Here is a 12,224-nt window from a genome sequence, read left to right as displayed (position 1 = left end):
CCTATGCGGCATATTTCAAGCTTTCAAATAAAATTTTGCTATAATGAAGGATGAAGATATTAGCAATTTTAAGAGTCAAGATTGCTTTGCCAAACTCAGTAAATTGTTAACACTTGCAATCTATTTCTTCAAGGAAAAAAAAAAAATAGAATGAGAAGTTTAGGAGAATAAAGAAGTATCTTTCAAAATTTATTAAAAAAAGGAGTTCTTACAATGGAACCAAATTACAATATAAGATGTTGAGAGACAAGACAACATGATGCTTGTTCTTAATCTTCTTCAAATTTATTGGAACTTTTCAGTTCCAGTTTATGCCTGAACAACAACAATAATCCCACAACGACAAAGAAGGAAACAGAGAGACTCTCTTTTGACCCCAATCATGAAAAGAAGAAGAAGAAAAACCGAAACTGTTTAAAAAAAAAAAAAACAAGAAGAGAAAGAAAAACCTCTAGTAAAGAAGTCAATCACTTTGAAAGTGCCTCTCTCAAGTCTTTTTCTTCATCAACATCCCATCACCGCACAATTATACACAAAGTTTCCCGATGGCTTTGAAGCAAGAACTCTCCAATGCAGTTCGGTTCCTTCGTTTGGGACACAAGCATTGATCTCTATGAACCCTCCTCCTATTGCCCTAGGCCCTCCAACCACCACTAACTGATCCCCACATGCCCTAAACGCCATTCCCCAACCGTTCATCGAAGAAGCCCTCTCCGGCAAACTCCCCACTTTATTCCATACATTAAGCGTTTTATCGTATTTCCTCACCTCTTGCTGCGCGTAATTCGCAGCATAGAGCTGGTCTTTTACAACTGCTAGAAGAGGTGGCGCCTCTGAAGCTGCGGCAGTCTCTTTTGCATTATCTCCTCCACCTTCGTTGTTTCTCTCTGGTAACATGTCAGGTATCAATGTCCACGTCTTCTTCTTCAGATCATAGACTTCAGCGCACATCAGCATCTTCGAGTTTCCCTCTCCGATACCTCCGATGCAATAGAAATTCCCGTCCATGAACACGCTCGAGCACATTTTCCTCGCCTTATTCATGCTTGGAATTGCCGTCCATTCCCCGGTTTCCGAGTTATAAAGCTCAGCTGAGCTCAATATCTGGCCACGAGGATCACATCCTCCAGCTATAACCGCAATCTCGCCTAAACTCGCTGATCCAAACAAGCACCTCGGAACATTCATTTGCATACCCGATGTCCATGTATTGGTCAAGATACTATATCGGTAAATCACATGGGACATGATTTCTTTACCGAAAACAAGAAGCTCGGTGCCAACCGCCAGAGACTCTTTATCCGAACACATGAAACATTCGTTGAACGTCATTTTGGGTACGCGTAACCAGCGGTCTCCATTTGGATCATAAGCTTCCCATTCCAAAAGCCTACAAGAAAAGTAAATCCAATGCTCCACAATACCCTTTGACCGTCTCAGCCTATACAGCTCGCTATCCTTAATAAGCGAGCGGAATGTTTTATTGGTCGAGGCAATGGACCCGAAATCAGACAAGGAGCAGTGAGCCAAGCAGTTGAGAAGTGCGTTTTGGTCAAGCCGAGTTATTGGTGGACTCTGTTGAGTGCCTTGGTGGCTCTGGTTAGAACTCTGATAGGTTTGAGAAAGCTGAAGAAGAGTATCTGTAATCTTGTCAGAATCATCTCTGCTTCGATGATCAAGGCGTAACATTTTCTTAGCAGAAGCTCCATCTTCATCATCCAACAACCGCTTTCTCAGGGAGAGTTGAAGCACGCAGTGTACGTTATAGATCCACTTGCTCTCTTCTTCACATGAAGATGGTAAATCTCTTGACACCAGATAACTCGGAGCCTCCAACATGATGGATGGATGCTAAGAAGAGAAAGAAAGAAACAATCAAATCATCTCAGAAACAAATATGATACCAAAAAATCACACGCAAATTCCACGTGATCTTCTTCTTCATTCAGATTCAATGAGAATTTGTTCAACGATCCATCAATCAAATCATCAATAAGGTAAAGTACAAATTCTTGACTATTTTTTCTTAATTATAAGCAAAAGCAAATCATTAGACTTTCACAGAAACAGATATTGGTTGGTCGAAACCGCAATACGATCAGATCAAAAAATACAAATTTCACAATCAGGAAAACATGCAATGAAAATCACATCATCGGATCTCAAATTCGATTAAAGAAAAAGAGAAAAAACGCAAAAGTGAAACAAGAGTAGTAAATTCACTAAATCAATCTCACGACTAACCAGTTATTATCGAAGTAATAATCCCCCAGATTTTTCCTCAATAAATTAGTCAAGCAGAGCCGATTAAAGATCTGAAAAAGTTTAAAGAAATCCAGACAGAAACCCAGTTTTAGATTTCAACAAAACAAATCAGACACAAAACACAACTGGGGTTTTGTTTCAGGCAGGATCAAAAGAGAAATAATTAGAAAGAATCAAAAAAACTCAACAGAGATTATATAATACAAGCTAAACCTGTGGCTGTGGGGGGGCTATGGATGATGATGATGCTATTGCAATCCTCTTCGCATCCCGGCTCACATTTTTAGCTGAATTGGTAGAGCATATTTGGAGCTGCGATTTGCATTTTTATTATTATTTTAATTTAATTTACAAGTTTTTTTGTGTTAAAAAAAAAAAGAAAGAAGAAAAGATGCACGAATGAACCAGTGGTGGATTTATATACATATAAAATTCAAGAATAAAGCTGATCAATAACATTTTTATTTTATATATAATTCTTCTTCTTTACTAGTTACTTTTTTTTTATGTAGAAAATATTATAATATATACCCGGATGACGAGGAGAGACGTGAAGGGTAGTTTCGGTTTCTTATTTTTTTTTGTTGAGGAGTCCCCCACGAACACGATGCCGTTTTGGCCCATTATGGCAAAAGAAAGTTAACGGCTGTTTCTTAGCTCTCCCCCTTGCACGTGTTTCTGCTTCGGACAACTAAAGAAAGCAACTCTTTTTCTTTTCTCTTTCTTCTTCACACGTTAATGTCTTTGTTTTTTTTTGGATTTTTATCTAATCCAGCTTTGATAAAATACAATTGATGATTGCTCAGCTTTGTCAATTCTCTTCTTTTTGTTTTTTTTTATACTACAATTTTTTTTTAAAAGAAGAACCTTACAAAATATATATATAACAAAAAGAGAAAGAAATGAACCTCTCTCATGAGAATACTGTAGTTTGATGATGCTTTGTTTGTGGATAGAGATGATCAGACTTATGAAGTGGATGGGTTATACGCCTTGATACTGCTGTTAAAAGAATCATTAGATACCAGCGAGAGACTTCCGAGTGGAAGTAGTTGAGAAGACGAAGTTGAATTCGGTTTTGTCTTAATGAAGAAACTACGGAAGGAACTTCGGTCTATTTGGGCTTGGCCGTAACCATTCGATCAAAATATAAAGCAACGAAAGTCTTTAGGCCCATTTGTAAATCCTAACCTGCTAACTTTTAGTAATGGGCCAGAATTGCTGTGTAATTTTGTGGTTATTGTAATAAATGAAATAAAACCTATCGAGTTATTATTATTGATATGACTTTAGTGTTTAACAGTTTAACTCTATAGTATAGGACTATAGAAGAAGATACTTATGTAGGTAGCAGCAGCGACCAATCTACAGTACTACGTATGTGGTTAACTGAGAATATTCTGTAACGTATAGCATCTTTTATATTAACCTTATCAAAAAGGATTATTATGTTAATATCATTCGTCCCACCCACTAAATTTTAATTTATATGACTTTCAGCTACGATATAGGAGGACCACACGACAATTCTTTTTTCTTTTTTTTTCTTACTAGAAGAAGTCTAGCTAGGACTATACAATGGATAATCGACAAATATACATTTACCCCCACCCACGAGAATTAGTGAGTGTTCATGGAACCTCTTGGCAACTACTTTTCTTACCTCTCAACATGCAACGGGACCACATAAATAAAAGTTTTCTGACGCTAATTACAATCATTAAACATAAATCGTGGAGATTAATTATTGGATTAAGGTACTCTTTAAATATATTGCAAATTGTGTGAAATGAAAAAGAACCTTAATTAGACGATGGTGGACGTACGTTGTTGTCTTCATCTTTATTAATTAAACTGCTGACAAACTTAGGTTTTAAGTACCAAGTTGTATACATAGAAACGAATCTGCATGACGTAGAGCGACCAAGTTTTGATTTGTGTTGTTTAGATCAGACACGTTGAAACCAGCAACCTACTGTCCTTGGTTTTGGGTTCTTTATTATGAATATAAATCAAATGGTGACCTGTTGGAATGTGCAAGAGGTATATCCTTTTAAGGAAAGTTTTATATATCTTGATTCTTGAATCACAACAAGTACAACCCATGATACCATCAAGTTAAATCTTCAGTATACAGTATCGAATGGTTACTAATTTTTAGATAGATTTTAGTTTTAGTTTTTATAAAAATCTAATTTGTTGTCATTCAAGATTTTATAAATTCGGTTTTTCTAAAAAATAGGAAATCTACTTTTTATGAGATTTTACTTATTTTCAAAGAAAAACCAAAAACCTCTTTTCAATTTTTTTTTTAATTCTTTTTTTTTACCTTTTTTTTAGCAAAAACCAAAACCAATTATTTAGAAACTAAAAACTAAAAGCTAAAATCCAATTTAAAATCTCATTCCATGGCCTATATACATATTGCGTTATCTCTATTTATATTTTTGTACAGTATAAACTCACCGTCGTAAGTTATGTAGCATTTCACCGATCTTTCCTTTGTAGACTTCGATTGTTTATTTTGTGTATATTAATTTATTCGTTCTAAACGTAAACTTCATGCAAAAGCAATAAAAACAACACTATGTTTGTGTAACATTTGCGTCTGCGTGTATACTATAAAAATTAAAAATGGCTTAAATGGTATTTTTCTTTGTATGCAACCAAAAACACTATTTTTATTCGATAAATGCATCAAGAACCTAAAACTATTTTACAAATAAAAGTGGTTTTAGGCTTTTTTTTTTATGGGTCTATACAAAGCGAAGATTTTGAATATCGTGTATGCAAAGAAAAACCTAAAACTATATAAAACTTGCACGTTGGTTTTACGCTGCATTAGCCAAATGAGATCAACTTTCAGCTGAACTACAATACATCTTACCAACATCTCAAACTTAGAATGACGATAGTCACAAGTCACAACAACATATCACATCACATCAAGTCGAATACCATTGGACTATATATAATATATTGGACTGCATGTCACTTTTTGCTTAAGATCTCAAGATATTCAGGATTGTACATATATAACGCAAGTTATGCGTATACTTATCTATATGATAATACAATAACACAAGTTGTTCCACTATACTTCTCTATATGAAGGATATTAACGGTGAATTACCTTATGTTTTCTTTTGTCTTCTTCGTCGTCAACGCATTGGAAGAAGAGAAGATGCTTTTGTTTGTGGGTTTGATTAGTTTCACGTGCAAAACCAAAATTGTTATAGGCTTTTGGGACTCATCCTAAGTCATAAAACTCATGATCGCGTTCTATATATGGACCGGAGTGTGCCCTTTCAACCTTCAAAGCTCAAACTAGTCGCCACATTACAGTTGAAAGAATTATTTGGTCGCTTCGTCAAGTCGATGGACCGAAAATTATCTTCATATTTTTACTTTTTTTTTGCCATGGGACTATTTGTATAAGTTTAAAATATTTGATTGTAAACCTAAATTATTTTCATTTTAATGAAATATTTACATACCCATTATATGTAATTTGATTGTAATCCTCTAGTTTGATTGTAAACCTAAATTATTTTCATTTTAATGAAATATTTACATTCTTAGCAAAAAAAAAAGTTAAAAGAATTATTGATAGACACATATTATTTTGTCAAATAGTATAAAGCTATAGAAATTAGTACATATGCGTCTCAAAAATTATGCTGGTATAGGTGATTATTGTTATGTTTTAAAATAAATTGATTTTATAATATGTATAAGTACAAGCAAACGTATATATACATAATATGATATATATAGAGCTGGATCACGTTTTTTTAGCAATACTATACGATTAGGCTTGTTTGGTCGGTGTCATAGTGGAGAGAGAGAGAGAACACCTGACCTAAATTAAGGACTAAATTGTAGATCGTATAGTTTATTTAAGCATCTCTGTTTTACATATATATGATTTTAGATTTCTAATCTAATCTATTTATATAGAGGTGTATATATATATATATATATATATATGTATAAGATCAATTTTGTACAAAAAGAAAAAAAACATTAATCAAACTAAAATTAAGTAATTATGGTGTATATATAATGTATATACATAATACATTACATATTATACATAAACATTTGCAACAAGCATATAATAAATCATCAATAAAAGGAAAAAAAAAACAAGCATATTGCTGGAAATGAGTAGACAATACTTTTTCTGTGTTGATATAAAGAGAATAACATAACTTCCCGACTACAAATCTACTCACTAATAAAATTGCAAATTTATAAGTTAAGATAAATGGTGTTTTTTCATAACCGAGGTCATATACTCATATTGCCATTAAATCACTCTAGAGTGAACCATATGTATACTGTATGTCAGTATGATATATGTAATTATTTTCACCATATTTACGTACTCAGAATGGTTCATAAAGCGAAATCTTTAGTAAAATTAAAATTGTCGAATGGAAGCGCTAATCACCTTTTTAAAATGTGTTATTTTTGAATGTTTGTGAGTAAATAAGAAAATACGTTTAAAGTATGCCTCTTTTACCGATTCATAAAATTCATGGTTTATTGCAATGATTATTTATTCAAGTTTATGTATAGTGGAACAAAACTTACTAAAAACAGAGGAGAACTAGACAAAACCGAAACAAGCAGCAAAACGAATAAACCAAAAGGATTTTGAAGTTTCTTACAAATACAAAAGAAAAAAGAAAAAGAAAGAAAGAATTGCAATAAGAATAGAATGCTCGTGAAACAAAGCTTAATCTTCGCTGTCGATTGATTAGCGATCATGTGACGCGAGAGACACGCTGACCACAATTTAACACATCTGAGCTCTTTGTTTATTCTTGTAAGATATTAAAAAGCTCAAGGCAAATCTTATTTTCTATAATTTATAAATAAACCCTTCAATTAGATCTTATATAATTATGTAATTCACTTCTAAATCTTGTTTTTATATAGCGAAGAAAAGTTGCGATTGATTGCTTTGGTTGACCTCTTGTGTGTATATCTATTTTAATTTTTTAAGTTCACCCGATAGTATAAATCCAAGTCTCCTATTCAAACTTTTTATCTCTATATATATTCTTATTTCTCTTATCATGTTCAATCCTATCCACGAGATATATCATATTTGTTGGATGATTTGATATAGAATTATCGAGAAGGTCTTTAAATATAAATATTTTTTTATTATCTTTCTTAATTCCCGTGAATAATTTAACTTATCTTTGGAAAACGTTTCAAAACTCTGCGTGATATATATTTATGATCAAATACAAAACTATGCTTGATCTTAATTGGCTCTCTAGCGATGTAGAAAACGAAAACGTGGAGAGAAGACCATAACCATTCATGCATAAATTTGTGTGGACGATCTTGCATACCAATAGACCACTAGCTAGACTACCAAAAAAACGTTTGGTAAATTACCGCCAGTATCTTTACCGTTTCCAATGGAATTGAGTTTTGTAGTTTGTACTACAAGCAGCATGCATATGCAGTACATTAATTAAGTTCTTCTTTAGTTTTTTTTTTTTTTACTGAAAAGGGTCGCTTCTTTCAAACATACAAGGAATTTGCATCTAATGAATCAAAAGTATATCTTGCATTCGCCATCTATTTCTCCAATGTATCAAAATCTGAGATTTTGTGTTTCGTCCTCCACAGCTCACTCTTCGAGCTTATATTTTTCTTTGTCGTTTTCTACTTTTACCTTTACGAAACATATTTCCTTATTTTCTTGGCTTATTTTAACCAGAAAAATTGTAGTTTACTATACAAGAAATTCGTATTTTTCAGGCTCGAAACTTGAAAGGATCTCAGAATTCATCATAAACAACGAGTATAATTTACAAAGTTGACGACTTTTTTTCCCTGCAAAATTTTTGTTCTACCATAATATAAAGTTAACAAAATGAAAAACAACGAATAAAAAAATGCAGGTAGATGTGTTTGAAACTTTGGAACTGCTAATTATCATACCATTTAAAAAGCTAAGTAATTCTGTGTATTGATACTTGCAAGTTGATACCAATACATCTTCCTGAAGTTACTATATTATATGTAGAATTTTGTTAAAATTATTTTAGCATAGTGGTTAAATGTTTTTTTTTAGTGAAGAGTTACGTTGTTCAATACTAGTTTTTAAATCTTTGTATTCTTGTTCCATCATAATAATTTGTATTTTCTTGTCTGTTTAACGCGATGATAATATATTTATTTCAAGAAATTAGTTGGTTAAATAGTAGTATATAACATTTCGTCTTTAAATAGGGCAATGAGTTTCTAAATACGGGAGTGGATACGTGTTTTTGTGGTGCAGCAGATTAGTGCATAAACTGAATAAACAAAGAGAGCTGATGAAGTGTTCAACGTCGGTCGGTGCAAGGGTTACGCGCCTCCCGAAAGGCCACGTGTGTGTTGTTGATCGAAGAACATGTGTGTGTGTGTGTGTGTGTGTGTTTATGTGTGTGATCCCTTGACCAGTCAAATCGCTCTTTACTTTGGCACTTTCCTCATATATACACACACTCACTTTTGTCTACGTAGACATCATCATTTTGTGATACGTATAATAGCTATGAACAATTATCGCATTTCGTAATAATTCTGTGTGTAGATATTTTTAAACGTCGTAATGTATTGAATTATTGATGATCCTTATTTTTGTATGTGTTGATCAGCTTCTTCTACTCGCTTTTTTTTTTCTTTTTGGCTGAAAGAATTTTTAAAACAAGTGATTAGATATGCCGATAATATTTCTGACTTATAATAAAGTTTATTATATTTTCCGTAGACTAATTTTTGGCGCTCATATTTAGAACAAATTAAATAAGTTAAGAGTTAGAATGTTTTTGTTAGGGTTAAACTGATTTTCTTTAAAAAAAATTGTGTAAAAATTATCGACACAATACTCTTATATCAGAGCAGATGGAATAGGGGGGAAAAAAAACAATAATGCTTCAATTTTTGTTGTCAATTAAATTTCAAATTGTTGGTGAACAAGGTACATCTCTTTCAAGAAATAATTCTTTGAACTATCTTTATAAAAAAAATGGCGTTCTACTAAATAGCAAAGGCCATAGTTTGTCCCCAAATTTTTTTTAGCAAAGCCATATAAATTGATAAGTTATATATAAAACTAATAAAGGTACATGTGTGGACGTGGTAGAGCGAAATCCCAAACATCGAAAGTGTGAAATTTGTATATTAATAGAAGTTGTGTTTCGAGGAATGGATAGCCTTATTTTAGTTATAAAGTATAATACTTTCTTCCTTGATAAACGCACAAAAATTCAGTTTTTAAAATATCTTCTTCTTCTTTTATTTTGGTTTTTTGTTAACATTACTCACCATAGTTTCTAACACTCCACCATCTTGAAAACCTTTCAACAAATACAGTGTTTAGTTCTGTTACATGACGTATGATTTATTTTAGTAGCTATCTTTTTGGTGGTGGAATTTGTTGGAAGTAAGAATTTTTAACTTATACCTTTAATTAGGCTTTTTAACATATTTAGCATGAACGTTAAGGCCAGTGTCAAACTCAAAACTTTGTTTTCTTCAAAACTTAAAACATATATATCAACAAAAGTTACGATATAGAGTAAATTTTTCTAACAAGATTTGGCTAGATTCAACGATAATATTATACCTAGCTAGATCTATAATTAAAATATGAGATTCTCTGAAATCGTTCTATTATAACAAAAGTTGTCAGGAGGGGGGGAATATAATTCAATATTTGTAAAAATAAGATTCGCATACATATTTTTCTCTCAAATTAAAAACAAGAAATCAATTTTATTATAATCTTCATAAACAAATAATTAAAAGGCCTACATAAATACAACCGTCACTTCACTTGTTTCCTTCATGCTATCAACCTTTCTCTTTCTCTCTCTCTACTTCTTTTTCCGGCATAACTTGTGTGTGAACCTAAACTCCATAACCTGTTTCTTCGATAAAGTGTCTTTTGCTTCATTCTTCTATTACTTTGACTACTTCCCCTAATATAATAGCCACAAAAAGAAAATGTCGGGAAGAAGATCACGTTCAAGGCAATCATCAGGAACTTCAAGGATCTCCGAAGATCAAATCAACGATCTCATTATCAAGTTGCAGCAGCTTCTTCCTGAGCTCAGGGACAGTCGTCGTTCCGACAAGGTACGCTAGCTAAATCAACTGGTTAGACATATGTTTATGTAATATATACATGGCATGAAACTGATGATATGAAGTATATAAATAAACAGGTATCAGCAGCGAGGGTGTTACAAGATACGTGCAACTACATAAGGAATCTGCATAGAGAGGTTGATGATCTAAGTGAGAGGCTATCTGAGTTGCTTGCAAACACAGACACTGCTCAAGCTGCTTTAATCAGAAGCTTACTTACCCAATAATTCCTATCTTCTTCCTCCTTTTTTTTTTTTTTCTTTTTCGTTGTTTACTATAATAATAATAATAATAATAATAGTTTGCGGATTTGATTTTTCTATAGATGATGACCTTATGAAACGTCGGTTTAATGATACGAGTTCGTCACTTCTCCTTCGGTCATAAATATTCGCTTGTTTCCTATATAAAACCTTTGCCCTTTTTCGGTTATTTTTGTTTGTTTTCTAAATATCTATTCCGTTAGGGTTTTGTTCACCATATACTTTTTGGCTATGTTCATTTTCTAATTAAGCTTTATTTGTTTTTTTTTGTGTCTTTTAGTAATTTACAACATGTCATAACAAGATATCTTAGCTTGTGTAACGGTAAGCTAGGAACGACGAACTTGTAAATTCTTGTTCATGACCACATATATATATTGTCGAAGAAAAAAAGAAGGGACCATGATGAATGTTATGGGCTTTCAGAATGTCAAAAGAAGAATACAAAGTTGTAGAGTTGATTACTGAATGGGTGTAGTATATATTAAAAAAAACAATAATTAGTTATTACGAGACCGAGAGCCATCGATTATTATGAAACTGTCATTATTTCCACATATTAAAAAAAAAAAACGTTGAAGGAATATGAAGATTAATTATTATGTTTATGGGCAATAAAGTATGGGGTGAACTTGACGTTATGCACTCAAAAGAAGCACAAAAAGCTGCAAATTAAGTTCATGCCATAACCAAATTCCGATTTTAGTCACCTCTTTTTTCTGAATATGTTAATTTTCTTCCCACTAAGAGAATTTTGGCTTTCCTATAATCACGAGATCTCGTGCCTCAAAACCCAAGACTACTATGGTTGCGGTATAAGTTGAAAATTCATTTATTTGATCAATGATATGAATGCAAATATATAATATCCATAGCTAAGCACTTACAATTTGTATATTGTTGAATCTTTAATAACTATACAATTACAATCTTTTTAGATATTATATATCATCAATTTGATTCCATAGCTATATATATATATAGTAATACAACAATTACAATTACAATAACAATGAATTGGTTGTCATATTAGAAAAATGATTCTAATGATAAATATAATTACATATGATAGAATATGACAATGTTCATAGTCAATATCTCGTTTAAGAAATTCTATAAAAAAAAAAAAAATCTCGTTTAAGAAAACTCACACGTACATTAATTCAATATACGATATACAATTGTATATAAGTAGTAATGATAGATTGATCGTTCTCTAGTTATGAAAACTCATAGCTACATAAACGATAAAATGATCATTTAAGATTGAGAATGTTAAGAAATCATATATATAAAAGTAAGGTTTCACTCTCTCCTTATTCTTGGAAAAATATTTAAGGTTTTAATTTTAAAAAAAAAATAAAAAAAATAAATGTTTATGACAATCATTCAATACAAAATTTAATTACACTATAAGTTATAATCAAATGGCAAAGAAAATGAAAGGACTTAATCATATATCATTCAACAAAATAAATAAATAAATAAATGTTTATGACAATCATTCAATACAAAATTTAATTACACTAT

The 12,224-nt window shown here is 31.8% G+C and overlaps 2 protein-coding genes across 3 annotated transcripts; one reads left to right on the top strand and one right to left on the bottom strand.

Annotated features, from left to right (window-relative positions):
• Nucleotides 1-163: 163 nt before the first annotated feature.
• Nucleotides 164-2,636, bottom strand: LOC17896637 (F-box/kelch-repeat protein At1g74510). Of its 2 annotated transcripts, XM_023787384.1 has the most exons (3): nt 2,479-2,636; nt 2,245-2,315; nt 164-1,851 (listed from the first exon to the last, which is right to left on the bottom strand). In XM_023787384.1, the coding sequence occupies exon 3, from the start codon at nt 1,837-1,839 to the stop codon at nt 505-507; it is 1,335 nt and encodes a 444-aa protein (XP_023643152.1). In that variant the 5' UTR covers nt 1,840-1,851; nt 2,245-2,315; nt 2,479-2,636; the 3' UTR covers nt 164-504. The 2 variants fall into 2 exon arrangements, with proteins under 2 accessions (XP_023643152.1, XP_006302263.1); XM_006302201.2 differs by lacking the exon at nt 2,245-2,315 and having other exon boundaries at nt 2,479-2,588.
• A 7,484-nt stretch (nt 2,637-10,120) lies between these two features.
• LOC17895519 (transcription factor PRE3) lies at nt 10,121-10,863 on the top strand. The gene is made up of 2 exons (XM_006301157.2): nt 10,121-10,419; nt 10,509-10,863. Exons 1-2 carry the CDS (start codon nt 10,288-10,290, stop codon nt 10,656-10,658), a joined length of 282 nt encoding a protein of 93 aa, XP_006301219.1. The 5' UTR covers nt 10,121-10,287; the 3' UTR covers nt 10,659-10,863.
• The last annotated feature ends 1,361 nt before the right edge of the window (nt 10,864-12,224 follow it).

This window comes from Capsella rubella, unplaced genomic scaffold (genome assembly GCF_000375325.1).
Source record: "Capsella rubella cultivar Monte Gargano unplaced genomic scaffold, Caprub1_0 scaffold_2, whole genome shotgun sequence".
Classification (NCBI taxonomy): domain Eukaryota; kingdom Viridiplantae; phylum Streptophyta; class Magnoliopsida; order Brassicales; family Brassicaceae; genus Capsella; species Capsella rubella.
The sequence above is the reverse complement of the archived record's forward strand: the minus strand, read 5'-3'. Positions and strand labels throughout refer to the sequence as shown.